General features: G+C 38.5%; 1 protein-coding gene across 2 annotated transcripts in view; it reads left to right on the top strand.

Annotated features, from left to right (window-relative positions):
* The window catches only part of TMEM170B (transmembrane protein 170B), a 31,919-nt gene extending 12,593 nt beyond the window's left edge, over nt 1–19,326 (top strand). For both annotated transcript variants that reach the window (XM_075921257.1, XM_006138773.4), the window contains one exon: nt 8,020–19,326. In XM_075921257.1, coding sequence (XP_075777372.1) covers nt 8,020–8,150 — 131 coding nt within the window. In that variant the 3' untranslated portion in view covers nt 8,151–19,326. The remainder of the gene's footprint in view (nt 1–8,019) is intronic.
* The last annotated feature ends 2,264 nt before the right edge of the window (nt 19,327–21,590 follow it).

Raw genomic sequence — 21,590 nt, 5'->3', positions numbered from 1 at the left:
AATGTCTATCAGGGATGATCTAGACAGTATTTGGTTCTGCCATGAGGGCAGGGCACTATACTCGATGACCTCTCGAGGTCCCTTCCAGTCCTAGTATTCTATGAGTATTCTATGAGTAGACAAGTGCTTCTCTGACAACATTGGAAATCCTTTCCTCTACAGAAAGAACCATCTCCACTCACGCATCACTCAGTCCTTGGACCTAAGTAAGGACCTGAATTCTTGTCTATATTAGCATTGTTTGGATATCAGTAAAGCAGTTCAGAAATTAAGTAGTTAAAATGGTGCAAATCTCTTATGTGAGCTTCTTATTTCAATTTAGCCGAAGTCAAATAACTCACCAGTTTAAGCTAAATCTAAAAGGTATTCTTTAAACATAATAAAACTTTATAGAGGGAATGTGGCACCAACGTAACTAAATCAGTTTCTAAACTGATTCAGTTATACTGGCATGATTTATCATGAACACATAAGTTTGATTAAAGCCCAAAAAAGCAAAGGGACAGACATGTTGGTTTTCATTCATTAAAACAATGTCCATATAAACAGTTTTCCAACACTCAAGTGAATAGTTGAATAAAATCAGAATAAATAAGAGAATAATTTCAACCAAGTCTTCATTATTGTCAATGGGATGGGATGAGTTAGATCTAGATCTCTTGCAATTTGGATAAACTGAAGTCAAATGGTTCTTGTGAAAATGTATGGACCAAAACCAAGTCCATTGATTGCCTACCTCAGCTACAAGCAAAATGTCATCCCTGATCTTTTTTGCCCCATTCCAATCCATCTAAGGGTCAGGAAATCAGCTAAGGCTGTGTCTAGACTGCAGGGTTTTTTCAAAAAAAGTGGCCTTTTTTTAAAAAAAACCTTCACCTGCGTCTAGACTACAGCCGCGTTCTTTCTAAATTAAATTTAGAGAACGTGGCTTTCCTTTCGACGGCGGTACTCCTCATTTCATGAAGAATAACTCCTTTTTTCTAAAATGCTCTTTCGAAAAAAGGCGCTATGTAATGCAAACTGTGCTTTTTCAAAAGAGAGCATCCAGACTGCCTGGGTGCTCTTTCGAAAAAGTGGCTTGCTTTTTCAAAAGTACTGGTTGCAGTCTAGATGCTCTTTTTCGAAAGAGGCTTTTTTTAAAGTATCTTTCGAAAAAGCCTCTTTCGAAAGAGGCTTGCAGTCTAGACGTAGCCTAAGAGATGTTTCAGGCTTTATCACATTTCCAAGTACTCTATAACAGCTTCAACAGTATAGTTTTATTATTAACAGTCAGTATACAAACAACTGGAAAAGTACAAGTCCTTTAAATAAGGCTATTAAGTCAAGTGATTAATCAAAACAAATTAACTTGCTTCAAAATTAATTGCTATTAATCCAAGTTCAATTGCATTGTTAGTCAATACAAAATATAAATGTATCATAAACATTTCAGATGTTTTTCTACATTTTCAAATTTTTTTATTTCAGTTACAATACAATATAAAATGTACAGTGCTCACTTTTTATTTTATTGCAAATATCTTTACTGTAATAAAGATAAAAGAAATATTACTTTTCAGTTCACCTCATACAAGTATATTTAATGTGCAATCTTTTATCATGAAAGTGCAATTTCCAAATGTAGAATTTTTTTTTTACATAACAGCACTCAAAACCAAAACAGTTTAAAACTTCATAGCCTACAAGTTGACTCAGTCCTATTTCTTGTTTAGTCAATTGCTACAAATAGACAAGTTTGTTTACATTTGCAGGAGATAATGCTGCCTGTTTCTTATTTACAATGTCACCTGTATTCTGCATATTTGAAAATGTAGAAAAACATCCAAATATGTGTAATAATTTATATTTTTATTCTATTCTATTAACAGTGAGATTAATACTGATCTTTTAAAATAGTTTGACAGCCGTTCTTTTAAAACATTCCCTTTCCCTAGCATACTCCCTGTCTACATCTGCACTTGAAAGGGAATCCTCTGAACTGTCATTCATGTTAAAATTCGACACTTACCAACAGGGACTTAACAAGTCTTTGAACTTTCTCACCCATTACCAAGACAGTTTCCCCAATTATCACCTGTAATACCATTAACTCACAAACATCCCACTCTCCCTACCTTTAATATCAGCAATTCACAGACACTTACCTTCCTTCCTCCCCCTTCCCACCCCCCCGCATCCCCCTTCTGTTCTGCAATGTGATTTGTCCTTTTCATATTTGTTCATTTTTTTAAATTCTATCCTTTGGTATATATGGTTGTGACTACTTTCTTCCACTATTTGATCTGAGGAAGTGGGTCTGGCCCACGAAAGCTCATCATCTAATAAACCATCTTGTTAGTCTTTAAAGTGCTATATTGTCCTGCATTTTGCTTCATGCAAGAGTACAGGCAGTCCCCGGGTTACGTACAAGATAGGGTCTGTAGGTTTGTTCTTAAGTTGAATCTGTATGTAAGTGGGTACTGGCGTCCAGATTCAGCCGCTGCTGAAACTGATCAGTTTCAACAGCGGCTGAATCTGGATGCCAGTTCTGACTTACATACAGATTCAACTTAAGAACCCCAGGCATCCCCAAGTCAGCTGCTGCTGAAACTGATCAGCGGCTGATTCCAGGAAGCCCGGGGCAGGGGCTTCCTGTAGTCAGCCACTGGTCAGTTTCAGCAGCGGCTGACTTGGGGGCCCCTGGGGCAGAACAGCTGGGGTGCTGCTGGGTTGATCCAGTAGCGCCACCGCTCCTCGGCGCTACTGGACCAACCCAGCAGCACCCAAGCTGCTCTGCCCCAGGCGTCCTGATTCAGCCGCTGCTGAAACTGACCAGCAGTGGCTGAATCAGGACGCCTGGGGCAGAGCAGCTGGGGTGCTGCCAGGTTGGTTCAGTAGCGCCCAGAGCGGCGCTACGGGACCAACCGGCAGCGCCCCAGCTGCTGTACCACAGGCGTCCGGAGCAAAGCCGCGGAGCACGGTTCAGTGGGACAGCCCAGACGCGCCGTGGCTGTCCTGCTGCCCTCTGGCTCTGCGGCTTTGCTCTGCTTTGCTCCCCGTCCCCCTGGTCTGCAGACCAGTGGGACGGGGAGCAAAGCAGAGCAAAGCCGCGGAGCACGCGGGCAGCGGACAGCCCAGACGCGTCTGGGCTGTCCGCTGCCCGCGTGCTCCGCCACTTTGCTTCCTCTCCCTGGTCTGCTGGAGACCAGGGAAACGGGCCCCATTCGTAACTGCGGATCCGACATAAGTCGGATCCGCGTAACTCGGGGACTGCCTGTAGTATGTTTCAGGATGGTCATAGGTCAAACTTTGCTGTTCAGTAAAAACAAAAGAATCAAGTCACAAAAAGAGTAAATTCTATGTCTATAGGCTGGTAGTGATTCCTGATAGATGTCTGCAAATGCATTCAGGAAATATTGGTTGCCAGAGTTGTTGACTCGAGTCCCACGACTTGAACTCAAGTCCGACTTAAGTCGCCTAGGTGACTCGACTTGAGACTTGACTCAGGTTCATTGTTTGTGACTTGAGACTCGACTTGAGACTTGCTAATTATGTTAAATCGACTTGGTGAAAAAATTGTCTGAAAATACCGATATTGATGGCTTGTACAAAAGTGACTTGACATTTTTAAAATTAAGACTTGAGACTCGACTTGAAAGTGACTTTAGGGACTCAAGACTCGACTTGAGACTTGAACTGAAGTAACTTGAGACTCGATTTGGACTTAACAATGATGACTTGAAGACAACACTGTTGGTTATCATAATTAATGCAAGCCTTCATATTCTGATGCCTTAAAGTTTACTTCCCTTTCCAGAATTGACATTTTTTTACAATGATCAAGACGGCTCTTATTGTGGGTCACACTTACCTAACACATTTTTTTAACAAATTGTAATAGTTGAAGCTGGAGAGATGGGGTACTGATGTTAAAACTTAAAGATACTCTGTTTATTTTTTTTTTTAATTGGAACTTATTGACTTATTTTATGGATAAAATGAGGAGCAATCCAGTTGTTTGGCAGTTCTGTCTTGAGGAAAAAAATTATAATAAGTTAGCAAAAATGTTTTTGTATAAATAATGCATATTTCCTTGATTGAATTTCTGGAATTCTCACACTTATTGCATCATTTCCAAGGGCTGGTTTCAAACTCTGCATCACTAGCTACTAATCAAGTTACTTCAGGAACAAAATAATTGTATTCGTAGGTGTTGTTTATTTTGCCAGGTGTTTTAACCTGCTCATTTGACTGAAGTGAATTTGTGAAGATAGCTTATAGCCAGTGTTCCTTATAATATTTTCCATCCATGTGCCGAATTTTTCATCCATGTGTGAAATATATTTATTTATGAGCATTGAGCATGTGTGAACGTGCACCATCAGTAGAAGCAAAACACCTAGCTGTGGGTGCCCTGCTAATCAGCTGGGCAGCATTGAATCTCTCCTGATTGGCACAATCAAGCATACAGATTATAGGAACACTGACTATGGCCATGACATGATTTTTTTTTTCAGTTTTAACCATTACTGCATTGCAAATTGGGGTGTGAATTTTTCTGTTCAAATTTAACCTACCTGCAATACTAAAGTCATTATTTTCAGGTGGACCTCACGACCAATTTGAGTCTCCATTTTACATTTCATATCTCCTGCATCTGTTGTATATTTGGGAAACATATTAAAGCTTATTTAAAGAAACCGAAGTTGACTAGTGGGAAATCCTGACCCATTAATTGCGTGGAAGTCCAGTATCTCTCTTCCAGGTGAAAGAACATTTGTTAAATGCCCTACATGTAAATGTTGAGAAAACATGCAAGTTGTCAAATAGCATTTTATGTTCAAAGACACAAATTGATTAAACAGCATTGGACAATGTCATGCATATCTGTTTTCTTCTTGTCAAAGTATTCTTGATGGAGGATTTTTGGTTACATATATTACTCAGATGTTCTTATTTTCACTCTTCTCACCTCCACTTATTTGGTGCTCACTTAACTTTTATTATGTTGGTATCTTTGAACCAATGTAGTTTTTGCTCCATTCCAATTGTGCTGTTTTTAAAATGCAAATTGTTTGATACATTCTAATTTACAATTTGACCAGAATAGATGTCAAACTACAAATGTTCGAGAGCTTTACAGCAGGGACTTTTTTCCCCTCTGAATATCACAAGCCTTCTCTGTCCCAACTATTGAGACATTAGAAGCAATTGTGTCCAACACACTTGCCACTAGCTAAATGTGGCTTTTTGGCTGGTTAAGTGTGGCTAGTTCACTACAGCAGTAACCACCATAGTGGCTACTGCTTCAGATCTGGTTGGACACCACGGTGCTAGAAGCTGAGTCCATTTTTTAGGGATGCTGTTTGGTTTTAACTAAGGATGTGAGTGACTAGTAGACTATCTGATAAGCAAATGCTTATTGGATAGTCGACAGGCTAATTGACTAGTTGCTTCCTCTACACTTGCTGCCTCTATCAGAAAAAGACAGCAATGGGGAGGAGGGGAGAAGAGAGGGTACTTCAATGGCAGCGCTGCATGGAGCCTGATGCCAGGTCCCGGGGACTGCACACGACGTTGTCAAAGTATCAGCACCGCTTGGAATCCCCAGATGACCCTGGGCTCCATGCGGCGCTGCTGCTTTGAAACACTGCGGGGAGCACAGGCACTGGGGGCGGCTTCTTGAGTCTCCTGCTGGCCCCGTGCTCCTCACAGCGCTTTTGACTTTGAAGTGTAGAAATGGCTGTTGCTACACTTCAAAGGTGGAAGCACCCTTATCGACTAATCAAATAGTTGATGCAAATAGCATCGACTGTTCGATTAGCCAAATAATCAAAATTTTATATCCCTAGTTTTAACAAACAGCTGGATTTCAGTTCGGCGTGCATTCATCTACATAAATTGACCATAATACTTTGTCATTTGGAATATTTGCATAAACTATGGTTGTATGAAAACCAGATTTTTTTTTAAAGGTTCCAAATTAGACATATAATTAGACATGCTGCCCTGAGTCGTCATATACTTGTTGAGAATCAGTTCAAAGTAGCTTTTCCTTAAAGTTAATATTCCTTGCTTCTGTTTACTTTGGTTGACTAAGCTATGATTCATTTGCCCTAAAAAGGGCTCTTAGGTTTAGTTTAAATATATCTTCATTAACTTCAAATATTGCCTAAATGTTCTCCCTATGTTCCGAAGCCTGAATAGGTTATCTTTCCATGTGATCTTTCTTTAAGTTAACTAAAAAAAAGTATAATGCAAATTTTGCATACTAAATGTGTACCATTCCACCAACCTTTTATACCTCTAAGAAACTTCTAAATTTGGAAGTGGGTGTGTTGCCTGCCACGTGTTTCCTGTAGGCATGGAAAATTAGGTGAAATGAAAATGGATTGTTGTGATCCAGATCACATTATCATTGTTGTAGTCTTTCATATTTTTCTGACAAACTACAAAGGTTACTGTATGCAGGACTCAGAACTGAGTTGCATCCACTCTGCTCATCTAAGGATGTGGGTTTGGCCCATGAAAGCTCATTATGCGCTATATATATATATATATATATATATATATATATATATATATATATATATATATATGATCATCTCTAAGGTGCTATAGGACTGCTCGTTTTTAAAGTTACAGACTAACACAGCTACCCCCTTTGAGACTTAGAAATGTTTAGCATTATTCTAGGCAGTAAAGCAGAACCTAATGTTCCTGGTTCATAGTTAATGTCATTTTTTTCTCACATTATATCACTTCTGTGACCTTAATTTGTGAAATGTATACTGTGCGAATGATACGATATTTAACAGGAGGAAGCTGGCTGGAAGGAGCTACTAGCAGCAGTCTTGTTAATTTAGAATACAGTATTCTGTTTTTTAGTTTGTCCAGAACCTGTCCTGACCTACTGGCATTATATAGTCTTTGATGAAAGCCCATATATAGTAGTGCAAGAAAAATTATTTCCTCTCTCTTCAGCTTTATATAGAGTATTCAATTTATATTCCTTTTCATATACTCTTCAGGGTGATATTGCCAAGTTTACCGATGCTGTTAATGTACTTCTTAAACAATTCTTAAAGAATTTAACCCTGGTAAATCAGGATGATACTGATTTGCTATGATGAAACTGAGTTTAGTCTTACTAGAACAGTGGCAGGCAAGATCTGGCCCTCCAGTCCTCCCTCTCCCCAGCTCCCTGCCTAAGGCCACAACCCCCTCCTGCCCTAGGTTATCACCCAAGCCCTCTGCTTCCCTAGGGCCCTCCCAGACCCTGCATCCTCTTGTTCAGGCCAGAAACCTCTCCTGCACCCATACCCCTTCCTGGGTCCTGCACCCAAAGCCTTGCCCCAGATCACAACCCCCGCCTTCACCCAAACTCCCTATTAGAGGCCACACCCTCTCCTGCACCCAGTCCTCTACCCCGAGCTCCCTACTGCACCCAGCCACTCTCAAACCTTATACCCATAAAAAAGTTCAGCCCTTGACTACTTAGAAAAATGTTGACATGGCTTCCCCACTGAAAATTATTGCCCACCCTTACACTAGAAAAGTTTACGGGGAATCCAGTTGAGATGTACAACATTTATGTAATATAAATATTTTACTGCACATGAGCATTGCAAAATTCAAATGTTTCTGATGAAGTGATTAAAACTATTATTTTCTTCAGTATAAACATAATTACAATGAATGCAAGTAGACTGTATTAGTTGATAACTTTTCTTGACAATTTTTCTATTTTATATATTTGCTGTTCAAAAATTAGGAATTCTTATGTGTATATGTATGTAGTTTTCTAGGTTTTTAAGGAATGCACTTCAGCTGGGTAACCATACTTAATGACTATCATGACAAATTAGAGAAGTAAAGTAAATTGGCATTAATAATTCTGTAGCATTGGGGATAATAGGTTATTTGATAATGGGTTTGGTCATAGAGTATATTGATACCCAATATTAATAGTCTTAATAGTCTTCAGCCTAGACCTATTGTTTGTGTAATAATTTCAAGTGTTTTTTCTTATGATTCTAGGTGCAGCTGTAGCTGGTATTTACAGAGTAGCAGGGAAGAACATGGCTCCTTTAGAAGCACTGGTATTTGGAGTTGGACAGACAGTACTGACATTAATTATTTCATTTTCAAGGATTCTTGCTACGCTTTGAGACTTCTGTGAAAACGTTCAGTTAACATAAGGAAACCTTTTGTCTGTAGATAAGTTTTCTGAAAGTGACTTTAGTGGCTGACGGACATAAATTAGTGCACCAGGTCTACTTCAAATCTAGAAATTCAGTCAAGTGGGAAAAGACTGCTCTCTAGTGTCTACAGTCTTGTACTAATGTTCTGCACCTTATGTGCCTCAGACACAGGGAAGGCGCAATTAATGTATGTGACGCTGCGACATAAAGCACCTTGAAGAGCTGCCAATCAGGTGAACGTTTATGATGAAATCATTGTTCTTAACAGTGCTGTGATAAAATACAGGGACATTTCTGAAGAATCCGTATATGTGCCAAACTTGAAGTTTAATTTTTTAACTTAAATGTATGAACATTTGAAATTGTAGTAATAGACAAGTGCTGTGAATATATTCTACATTAATTCAGGTAAACAAGTAAGGATTTGTTTAACTGAATCCTAGTCAATGCTGTGTGTTAATCTATTCAGCATATGAAATAATTACTTGATTTTTGAATTGTATATGAGCATTACTGGGATTTAGGACTGCAGCAATTCTGATCGTAAAATTAATGTGTTTAGCACTGTATGTAGGAGATTTTTTTTGTGAAGCAATTCCGTGAGGTTCACCAACTTTGGAAAAGAGATTTAATAGTTTTATTTCTACACACTTGGTATTTTATCAGTCCAATAATCACCAAGTAGACTGTGCATAGGGCAAATTAAGGAAATCTATTATGCAAAAATGAAATGTAAATTATTCCTTTATTCAATTATTTTTATCCAAATGTAGGTATTCACAACCCTTTTAGAAAAAGGTACTTGTTTATCTTCATGAAAGAAATTTTCAGATGTGATGTCTCAGAAGTTTGTTGAAATTAAATCTTTTTAATGATATTTTAAAACCAGAAACAGTCTTTAATTCTGAAACATCTAATGTTTAAAATATGGCCTAATATAGGCTCTAAAAGAGAATAAAAAGACAAGTAAAGAAACTACAAAGAAGATTGGAAGAATTTTTAAAATATTATGTATGATTGTGCTGGTATTCTGCTGAACAAAAATGGCAAGTTTAATGTTAAGAATGATTCATCAGTATCAAAACAGGGATAGTAGTGTAATGCATGTACTTCCCCATTTCTGAACTTGTTTTATTCTTGGGATGATATGTAGAACTTTCAGATATTTAGCTTTCAGTAGACTTGTGTTCTTTCTAGTTTAGAAGAAACAGAGGTGATGTGAATATAAAATGCACATATACAGTGTTTCAAAGTGAATAGAAATTGGAAAATATCCAAGAAGTGCAGAATTCAGAAGGGTAGGAAGGTCTGGGTGAGGAAAGGTAATCCTGCATATCCAAGGGAGAATTTGTCAACAGTTTAATAAATACATGCTTAGAGAGGAGGACTGATATACCAGAGGAATTGCTGTCGTGATGTCCCAACATTTTTTCAGGCGTGCTTAAACAGTAGTACTTGCAGCACTATCAAAAGGCCACCATCACAATGATGAATCAAATTATTTTGCTCACTACTTCAACATACAATATATTAGTCTGATTTTATCATTGCTTTCCTGCATATATATTGGTTTATTAATTATCATACTATACCTATAAAAAAGTTTTTCCTGTGGGATGACAGAGGGACAGCCCCAGCCTTCCTCTCCCCTTCCCAGCAGCCGGAGGGAAAGCCAGGCCTGGGGTGGCTCAGGTCCTGCCTCTCCTGACACAAAAACCGAGCTCAAGAGCCAGGCCTGGCTGCTGGAGTTACTGTTAGACCACAGTGGGAGGTTGGGAGGAGAAGGGGGCTCAGGGGCTGGTGGAGGGGGAGAGAAGGGAGCCTTGGCTGGTGGAGTGGGGAGGAAGAGGTGGCCAGGGGGAAAGAGAAGGGACCCTGGCTGATGTGGCCACAGTCTGCCTCTCCTTGGTGGCTGGCGTTGCCAACCCCCATGACAGGGCGCAGCACAGCCCCCTAGTTATTCATAATTGGTAGGATGCTGGTATTAATATCTTTGTTCTTTAAAAAGTGTGTGTGTGTGTGTGTGAGTGAGAGAAAAATACACAGGAGAGAAAACAAATCAAATGTTAATTTAAGTATGTTGGCTTTGAATCTGCTTTTTTTAAACACACATGGACACATACACGCAGTGTGTCACAATTATTGTGAATATCTTCAAATATTAATTCATTGTTCACTTAATTTTTTGCTTCTCACCTGATACTTTTTGTCAGAAAAAGATGATGCAGTTTAGGAAAGAGATTATTTTCCAGGAAAACATTAAATTGCTCCTCTGTATCTGTAGATAATGATTTGAATTTCTCTCCATTGTCTTAATTAATGAAAAAATAATTCAAGGTAGTCAGGTCACTGATTTTAAAAAAAATCTTTGTATAAATAAAATAACCGAAAGTATTATACTCCTTTTAACTTAATGTACCTTGGAGAGAGAGAGAGATTTTAGGGGAAAGGTATTGAAATAATTTCACTCTCCTCTTACTGCTTAATATCAGATTTGATTACTTGATGTAATGGTTTAATCATCAGAAATATTATTAGGTGGAGTAATGAATTTCTATGATGTGACAAGATCTGGAACCATATTTTATCTGAATATAAAAATTATTTTCCTGAAACATAGTCTTTTTAGTTACTTGAATCATTTCAAGACTCAGCTTACACTAGAAAGTTGCATCACAGACTTCAGACTTTTTTGCTCATCTAATTCTAGTCATAAAACTGTCTTTTATGCTTTGACATTTTCAGTCTCATGGTATTATGTCAATGGCTATAAAAGAGGCCATTACTAAGTTCAGAGGTTTGAATTAAAATTAAAATTTCACTGAATGGTGAAGTGTGCTTTACACCTCGATTGAGGTGCCAATGAAGTATTTGCTAGTGTGCAAATATATAATGATTTAGGTTAGTATTTTTCATATAAAGGAAACCTCTGCAATATTAGGACCAGATATTGAATGGTTTTTAGCTCAAGCGTGTATTAGATTTTAAAAATGTGTTACCCTCTAAAATGTGGTCTGAATTGTTCAGTTGTCTATATGTACTATATAGTATTAACACTTAGCAGCAGTAGGCAGTCAATCCATTCAACATTATGTCCAAGTGATTCACCAGATGTCAATAGGACAAAATTATCTGTTCTGCGGGAAAGTTCTTGTTAACTGTTTTCTTGTGTGGGGGAGATATGAGGATAAATAGCTTGTTATAAAGTATTAATATATTACCTTTCCACAGTAAAACACAGTATTTGAATGAACAAGCAGTTACCAGTAGTGAAAACATATTGGGTAGTCTTATGTCTTTGAAAGAAGTAGATTAGTTTCAGCACCGAAGATTAATTTTAGTTAATGCTTTTGAGAATTGGCTGGCATCGCACTCTTTGTTCCTTATTATAAAAAATGGCTGAAGTCAAAATGAAATGTGTACATGTAATAACTGTGGGAATGGTCTTTTTATAATCTATCTTGTGAAAATGGTATTCTAGAATTTATACATCTAGTAATCCACACAATCTCTCAAGTAAATTTTTTGGAACAGTGTTACTTTTTAATTGTAATAGTACTGTGCAGTATTTCAAGACATAGCATCTTTTGTATGAATGGCACTGAATGGTTACCCTGTGGTGATTGATGTTCACTACAGTAATGTAGAAGTGCAACATATCTGCACAATTCTGGTTTTTGGAAAAATGACTGAATATGGTAACTGTTGTGAAGAAACTTCAACCACTTATAACTTTAAGGTAGAAGTTCGTTTGGATTTTCAAGATTTAAATACCACCTATGTTCCATTATTAGTCATGCATTGCTATAAAAAACAGAACTCTGTTTTCTAAATAGCTAGAACAGATGTACCGGTATTAAGAAAATATTTCAAATCATTTTAATTTTTGGTGATAATCTTACTATGTTGAACTAATCTCCATTATTAATGTAATTCTGGGCATAGTCCTTAGTAATTTACAGTAACAGAGGACAGTAGTTAAACCAGGTTTAATGTACAAACACAGGGACCAAAGACTAATTTATACTCCTGTCTTTTGCTGTATTTTACATATCAGTAGAAATATATTTTTAATGTTCATTGAATTGTGACCCTTGATATCTAACAGAAATATGATCCTTTGTTAGTTTTGCACTTTGCTATTTATTGGGGGGGGGGATGTTTTAGTTTGACCAGTTGATTTTATTTTAATTACATTTGTGTCTTTTGGTTGTACCATCTAGAAAACAGTTTTTGGTATGGTCATAATTTTAATTAGAAAATCTGTCCTTGTGTTTGAAAATTGTTCTGCTTTTTCACTTGCATGTGTATTCATTCATTAGCATATTTGATTATGCCTTTAAATCATTAAAATTTAATATTGCATAATTAATGGTTTACGGCTTCGTACATAATCATCCAAAGTAGTTCATGTATAATCCCATCCATAGCGAGATGATCAGAAAAAAAGACTTAAGGAAGTTTTGCTCCTGGTAGCATTCTGGATTGTAATTAAGCATGGGTGAATCTCATTTTAAGTAAAATAAACTTCCCAAATTGCATCCGAAGTCATAACGTTTTATATGTGTATGCGCGTGCGCTCTCTCTCAGGTTTTGGTCAAAAGAATCTGTTGTATTTTTGTCATGGTTAAAATAAGGAAGTCACTTGGTATGATGAAGTTTGCAGACTGAATTTTTCAGACCGAAATATTTGAGAGAGGCAGAAATCTAAGTCTATATTTACATCCCCCTGACCACAGCAAATTTCAAGTGTTATAAAGTACCAGTGTAAATGGCTTGCAACACTGGCGCCATGCCCTCCCTCTTTAGGTGATTTACACAGGGCTCATCTAGACTACATCCCTCTTTCGAAAGAGGGATGTAAATGAGTCCGATCGAAAGTGCAAATGAAGCGTGGATTTAAATATCCTGCGCTTCATTTGCATATTTGTGTCCGATCGCTGTTTCGAAAAAGGGTATTTCGAAAGTGAAACCGTTCTTTATTTAAATCCGTAGTTCATTTGCACTTTTGATCGGGCTCATTTTCATACCTCTTTCGAAAGAAGGATGTAGCCTAGGCAAGCCCACAGAGAGCTGGGAGAGTCCAGTACAGGTGCCATGGCTATACTTTCACTTTCATGTACTACCATAGCAGCGTTTTGATATGTTAAGTTTAGTCTTGTCCTCAGTATGCTTACATAAACTAAAATAGTACTGTACATGTGATCGCTAGTTGTGATTGTGAAGCCCTGGGGGCTTCAAAGGATTCATGATCTAACCAGTTGTTAAATCCCTGATAATCTCTTCTGCTTTTATTCTTGCTGTTAAATATACTTAAATATTTTGTTAAAACTGCTGCATCTTCAGAATAATTATTTTTCTTTTTTTCCTGTTTTCTGCATATAACTTTTGTTCATGAAACATCAGTGGGTTTGACAATCAGTTGTTTTCTAATGAATACATGACTTGTATTTTAAGAACCTTAAATTCACTTGCTGCATTGCAGTGATTTTTTCAAACATTTAAAAGGCACCTACAATTCTCCTTTCTCTGTTTCTGAGCAGAGCAACTTTCTGTTAACTTTTTAAGATGTTTGATGGTCAAAGGCAGACTAGGCATGGGACAACTTCCCCTGGACTCATAGCATATGTCTACGCAGCAACTTTAAACCCAGGATTAATGGGACTCGAGTCAGCTGACCAATGGCGGGAAATCCTGGGCTTGAACAACTACACTGCATTTCAGGTTCTGACCATTCCTGAACCTAAGGCTCTAGTATCCACATTGCAATGCATCAACCTTCTCCCCGCCTTCTTGCCCATTGAGTCAAAATCTAGCCCTACAAATGTGTTGCACTATGGGAAGACTGCTGCCCACTCTGTTTCCTAACTGAGGCAGTGTTATTGATGGGGCTCAGGTGCCCATAAGGAGCATATGAGCACATAAACTGTATAATTAGCTGCTTTGGTAGCTGTCTCAGTAGAATGAGTGCAGTTTGAAAGGCTTTATACTGAACTACATCTAATCTGAGAACTGGGCTCTGCAGCTCTAGGCTGAGTCATTTTGGCAGGATAATGGACATGTGCGCCTGTAGGATATCATTTTTCAGGGCTGTCATACTATTAAAATGCAACTTTACAATTCTTCATTTTTAAAATGCAAAGTTCAGGTAAGACATTTTTTCTTTCTATTCTTTCTAGCCTTTCTTTTTATTTATTTTGAAGCTTGACACAAAATGCATGGTTCCTAGGAAAAACATACACACTTGCCTGCCTGCTGGTTGTGGAGTGGTGAAGCATATCCCCAGGACTTGTGGTGCAACATGCTCCAGTGGTCCCCAGGGGGATCCCTTATTCCTGACCCTGCTACACCCTGGGAGGCAAAGATAAGGGATCTTTGGGAGGCTGTGAGGAAGTTTGGGAGCTTGCTCCCACTCACTGCCCTCAAAATGCATTCTGCCTGGATACCTCAGAACTTATAGCAACAAAGGACTTCCAGAAAAAGGGGCAGAGATTGGAGCAGGACTTAATTAGCTGTCCTGTAGGGAAGGAGCAGCAGAGATCCTGGTTCAGCACAGTCTGGGGAAGAATGACCCCCAATATCCTTGGAACCACCTCTCAGCTTTGCTCCCTGATCCTGACAAGCTCTGCACAACAGCAAGAACGAGCGAAAGCTGGATTCACTGCTGTGGGAGGCCTTAGAGAAATTTTGAGTTTGGCTCCCACTTACCACCCTGACAGTGCACACTGTCCACATGCCTTTGCACGTGCAGTCTAATGAAGGGCAGGAGGTGACCAGAGCAGAGTGGATACCAAAAGGACTAAGGATATTGCTTCAAGGAACTCTGAAACACATCTGAAAAACTTCTGAGACCCAAGTTAAGATGTGGCCATAGGAAAGCAATAGGGCTTGGACACAAGGTTGCAGCTTAATATGGACTCAGACCCTTCAGCCCTATGGGCTCCTGGGTCTCTAACTTCAAACCCCAGTTAACACAACTGGTGTATGGATGCGAATGGGCTTAAGCTTTATTTATTTTATATATTGATGTAGGGAAAAAAATCAAACTACAAGTTAAAAACTCTTACAATTTCTCTTGACCTATGAAAGTACCTTTTCTTGTGTACATTTCTGGGAATCATTAGCGTTTTAATAGCAACAATACAACAGTAGTCTGGTGTCCAGAACTTTCTTTTTTAATCTTCAGAATCCCCTAGCAACTCTTTTTAAATAAGCATTCTAGCAAAGCTATTTTTCACCATATGTTAATTTCTTGAATCAGCTGAAAAAAAATCACATTTACGTGATCAGATAAAAAGGGAAAACAATATGATTTCTGAGATGATTAATAATATGAAAAATTTAATCTCAATAGTCATTGCAGGCACAAATTATAAAGATGAAATGTATTCTGGCTTTTGCTCAAACTTGATTTAAGCCTAGCAGATGCAGCTTCTCAAGGCATTAGAAAAATTGGAGTGGAGAAAGAGATTTTTATGTGATTCCTGATCTATAATATGTAACTCTTCTAGAAATAGGAGCCAGATTTTAAGATGACAGATTTACACTAGCTGAAAATTTGGCCTGAGGCAGGGGTGGGCAATAATTTTTGATGGGGGGGGGCAGCATTCCAAGATTTTGGAAAGTGGTCCAGTGTCGCACTCTTCCATGATATTAATGGTGGATGTGCAGGGTCTAGGATGGAGGTTGAGTGCGGAAGGGAGCTTGGGATAAGGGATTGGGGTGTAAGAGGGAAAGTGGGGTATGGAAGGGAGTTTGGGTGAAGGAGGCAATTATGACCTAGGGCAGCAGATGGGGTGCTGGGTTTTGGAATGTGACCAATGGCAGAAGGGGGTTGTGACCTAGGGGAGTGGACTAGAGTGCAGCAGTTTGGGTTTTGACCTAAGGTAGGAGGGGATTATGATCTGGTGCCAGAGGACTGGGGTGCCAGATCTGGGAGTGCCAAAGGCAGGCTCTGTCCAGGAGATTTACCAGCCAGTAGCCCAATTAGCCTGCCTACCTACAGAGCTAAATGCTGGCAGAGCTCAAAATATTTGTCAGCCTGCCTGCTTGCCTGCTCCCTGGCCATGTGCTTATGTGAACAACTGAACTGAAGAGAAGGGGGCGTGGTGCTTCATGTGCTGCCTGTTAATTGAATAGGCAGATCCCATTGGCAAGTTTCTGGATAGAAACTGGCTAATGGGATTATGTTGGGGTGGGGGCAGTGCCTGAAGCCTTCTCCCCTCCCCTCAGGGATCCCAGTTTTGAAAGAGAAATGGCCCTGCAGCCGCTTTTTTTGACCAGTGTGTGGAGCAAGCCGGGGAGTCTGACTGGGGCTTCCCACTGCGTCCACAGGCTGGATCCGGTGGCTTGGTGGGCTGAGGTCGAATTTTGGCCAGGCCTGGCTGAGGTTTATTGTAAAGCTTAAAGATTGCAAGAATGAGTTAATTTAGAAATTATTCATATTACATTGTGTGAAAACAGTATTTTAAACATTCTAGTTATATCTGTGTATGTACAGCATGTTATATAATAGCTTAGTCTAATTTAAGATTAAAATACTTTCCCATGGATGATACCTAACAAACTGTAAATATTGCATACTTTTAAAATTTTGATGTAAAAAACTTGTCTTATTCCCTATTTGTGTATATACCTTACTCTCTAACCACAATATTTTCTTGGACAGTAAAAGTTTTACTGTTAACCTTAATTGCAGTAATCATCTTAGTATAAGTCCATACAATTTTTTTTTCCTCACAGTACACTCACCTCTCACTTTCTTCAAAGGGCAGCAATAAAAATTTGCTTTTTAGTTTAAAGCAACATTTTCTGCACGTATTTCCACGTTTCTTTAGCTATACAGCAGCGATGCACAATTAACGTCCTATCTGGTAATAAGGTTTCAGATTCTTTATGCAGTTTTCATCTTTGTAACATATTAGAGGAAATCTTTGGTAATGACTATGGACAATAGCTTATAAATTAATCTAGTATGTAAATAATACTCATTGCACAGATTTGTTCGATTAAAAGTTTATATAAAAATATACCCAAACCAGTATTTTAATAATGTTCTGTAACCTACTTCATGCACTTATAAATAAATTTGCCATAGATTACTTTGTGTAATGGAATGCCTGTAATGTTTGAAAATCAACAATATAAAAGGATCAAACCCAAAATAATCACTTAAGTTTTATATCAATCTGTGGTGCCTATTCTTTCAGACACTTGATGTTCTGCTATTTATTTTTTTTTGAGTTTTGCTCTGTTGCTGCAGAATAACCTCAACAAGAACTACATAATCACAAGATTTAAATGCTGAATTGACTAATTTAGGTTCTGTTTCAGCTTCTCAAATCCGATGTTCATGAATCCTTGCTCTCTGTACATGGAATTATCATCTAAGGCCTCAGTTACTAACCTCTAAATTTACTAATGAAGTTTTCACATCCAAATACAAATAATTGATTATTGTATGCCAATGACTAGCTGGGCCCATAAGGGGCTGCATATGCATAAACAGTATGATGAGAAATATTTAGTGTGTATGTATATAACTTACAGTGCAAGTTGATCACTTAATTGGCTAATAACCTAGTAAAACCATTTCAACTGTTTAATAACTTTGGTTAATAAATCACACAGTGTTTTAATATCATGTGCTGCAAAGAGCTGCAGGAGACACATCAAAGACCCTCAATTCCCGATTATCACTGCATACTATGAAAGCTGGGTTATTTTTCAAGTTCTGGCCCCTATTTGTATTCCACATAATACATATGTCTTACCTTAGACCAGCAAATTCTTGGAAGTAGTGTCTCTTGTCTGCCCTGGGCCCTCATGCTCTCATGAGGGAGGGAGGGATCAACCACCTCACCAAGTCCTCCTTACCACTATATGGCCTGAAAATTCTCCAGAATGGATTCTTCTGTAAATATTCATGTTAAATTATTCTCTATTTTTTTAGTTCATTTTTTATAGTTTTCCTAGTAAGTGTTAGAATCTCCTGTCCAGGAAACCCATCCTGTCTCCTAGTGCAGGATTTAGATGTTCAGAACATGGGTATTCAAAAACTGCATCTCCTTCCCCTGCTTCTTTTTAAGTCAGCAACAGCTACCAGCTCTACCTCTTCCTGCCTCCTTGGAGCTCAGATCTCTTCTAAATTAAGTATCTGCTGCTCTTTTACCAGTGGCAGAGGTAAGAATTTCAGCTTCAGAAGCACTTTTGACTCATACTGGCATGGAGATCTTAATGTATGTATATTATTCAGAGTCCATCCATTTCAGCAGGGAGTTTTATCTCCTTCTCCAGATGGTCATTCTAAACACCCAGTGTAAGAAGGGAAAGACAAGCTTGATTCCATGATGCCACTGGTTTAATTTGAAACATTTTTTAATTCCTGCAGTCTCTAGAGCATAAGGAGGGCCATATTGGGTCAGATCAAAGGTCCATCTAGCCCAATATCCTGCCTTCTGAAAATAGCCAATACCGGATGCCTCAGAGGGAGGTAACAACAGGTAATCCTCACATGATCTCTCTCCTGTCACCCATTTCCAGATGATCTGAGGCTAGGGATACCATTTCTACCCATCCTGGCTAATAGCCATTGATGGACCTAACCTCCATGAGTCATCTAGCTTTTTTTTTTTTTAACCTGATTAAAGGCCTAGTATTCACATCCTTTGGTAAGGAGTTCCACAGGTTGACTGTGCTGAGTGAAGAAAAACTTCCTTTTGTTTGTTTTGAACCTGCTTTGAACCTGATTTAACTATGTTCTATATTAACCATGTTCTTACAAAACAAAGTGTCTTCTATGCGTATATAACATTTGGAATGAACATTCTTCTTTCAAACAGTATAATTCAATTAGCAAGTGATTCCCTTCAAATTTAATTTCATAGGATAACTGTAGGGCCCCGGTCCTCAAAGGGTCTTGTGTAGCATTGCTCAGTATTGCATGGCATTTTGGTCCACTTGAAATTAAACAAAAAACCAAAGAAATTAGTTTTGACATTATCCAAAACGTGATAAATTTGAAACAAAAAATCAAGTTTTTCAATGTAACAAATGTTTGAAAAATAAATGGTTTCATTTTGAATAAGAACAAGGTGTGTGTGTTTGGTTTTTCAATTCCCCATTTTCCATTCACCTCTAGGAGTCCCCAAAGTTGAAAATAATTAAATACAAATAATTGATTTTATCAAAGTTAATCATGAGCCTCTAGTCACCAGGTGAAAGCTAGCCATAACCTTAGAATAAAACTGTCCTCAGTAGGGAAGGTGTTCATAGAAGTCTCCCCAGCATATTATGGTTTTCTACTTTTGCTCTTTGCTGTTCTGAACATAAGACCAGCCATACTGGGTGAGACTAAAGGTCAATCTAGCCTAGTACAGTAACTTATTTACTGCCTGGGCAATGCCAGATACCCCAGAGGGAGTGAACAGAATAGGGAATCAAGTGATCCCTCTCCCGTCACCGATTCCTAGCCTCTGAGAGAGGCTAGGAACATTATTCATACCTATGCTGGATAATAATCATTGATGGCCCTAACCTCCATGAATGAATCTAATTCTTTTTTGAACCCCGTTAATGTCTTGATCTTTACAACCTCCTCTGGCAAGGAGTCCCACAGGCCTACCATGTGCTGTGTGAAGAAAAACTTTCCTTTGTCTGTTTTAAACCTGTTAATTTCATTTGGTGACCCCTAGTTCTTATGTTGTGAGAACAAGTACATAACTTTTCCTTAATCACTTTTTCTACCCAAGTCATGATTTCATGGACCTCCCCCTTAGTCCCACTTTTCTAAAATGAAAAGTCCAAGTCTTTTTAATCTTTCTTCATATGGGACCCATTCCCAACCTCTAATCATTTTTGTTGCCCTTTTGTGAACTTTTTCCAGTGCCAATATATCTTTTTTGAGATGTCAACCACATCTGTACACAATATTCAAGATATGGGCGTACCATGGTTTTGTACAGAGGCAATAAGATGTTCTCTGTCTTATTCTCTATCCCTTTTTAAATGATTCCTAACATTCTATTTGCTTTTTTGACTGCCACTGCACACTTGAGTGGATGTTTTCAGAGAACTATCCACAGTGATTCCAGTATCTTTCTTGAGTGGTTCCAGCTAAATTAGTCCCTATCATTTTGTAGGTATAGTCGGGAATATTTTTTTCTAATGTGCATTACTTTACATGTATCAACATTAAATTTCATTTGCCATGTTGTTGCCCAGTTATTTAGTTTGATGAGATCTTTTTGAAGCTCTTCATAGTCTCTTTTGGTCTTAATGATCTTGAGCCATTTGGTATCATCTGCAAGTTTTGCCACCTCACTGTTTTCCTTTTTCTCTAAATCATTTATGAATAAGTTGAATAGGATTGGTTCCAGGACAGACCCTTGGAGAACTCCACTAGTTACCTCTCTCTACTCTGAAAGCTTACGATTTATTCCTACGCTTTGTTTCCTGACTTTTAACCAATTATCAATCCATAAAAGGACCTTCCCTCTTATCCCTTACTCTACTTAAGAGCCTTTGATGAGGGACCTTGTCAAAGGCTTTCTGGAAATCTAAGTATACTATATCACTGGATCCCCCTTGTCCACGTTTGTTGACCCCCTCAAAAAACTCTGGTAAGGCATGACTTCCCTTTACAGAAACCATGTTGATTTCCTTCAACAGATTATGTTCATCTATGAAAGGGCGGGGGGGTTGGAAGGGAGGAACCTGGTGTCAAGCCTAGAATGACCCAGCTCTGAAGTTGTGCAAGAAAGGACAGCAGAAAGGACTCTTATCAGAAAATATTCCCTAGCAAATGGAAATGTTGCTCTATCCGGGTGTAACAAACCCAGATATCTCCAGAGATGGCAGGTACTCCTTCTGCTTCGGACTATCTTCTTACCCTAATGATGATGGAACTTTCTCTTAGCTCACATTGGGTTAACCTTACAGCAATTAGCATGTCATCTGCCAGAGTTTCAATATTCAATCTTTGCCCATCTGGTAACAGCCAGTGTTCTTGAAGGTACTGATATGTATCTTTCTGTTGGTAAAGAAGTTGTCCCTACTCTGAGATCTGACTTAGATCCTTTTGGCACTCACTAAGTCACTCTTTGAACTGCTAGCTACATGTACCCATCTCATTTGTGTGCAAAAATTGCCACCTCAGCCACAAGGTTGGGTTAATTAAGGATTTTAATGACTGATTCACTATTTGCAGCATTCTTTAACTTTTCACTATGGCTGTACCTAAAACTCCATTCCCAAGGTAATTTCTGAATTTCTTATAAACCAGTCAATATATTTACATGGTTTTTTTCCCCCTAAAACCCCATGCCTGCAATGAGACGTCTCTCTTCATTCCCTCAACCTGTTTTTGTAGCAGAACAAGTACCAGGACAGGATGTGTCTTTTCAGTTG

Source organism: Pelodiscus sinensis, chromosome 2 (genome assembly GCF_049634645.1).
Source record: "Pelodiscus sinensis isolate JC-2024 chromosome 2, ASM4963464v1, whole genome shotgun sequence".
Classification (NCBI taxonomy): Eukaryota; Metazoa; Chordata; order Testudines; family Trionychidae; genus Pelodiscus; species Pelodiscus sinensis.
Note: the sequence above shows the minus strand (reverse complement) of the source record. Positions and strands in the feature narration are given on the sequence as shown.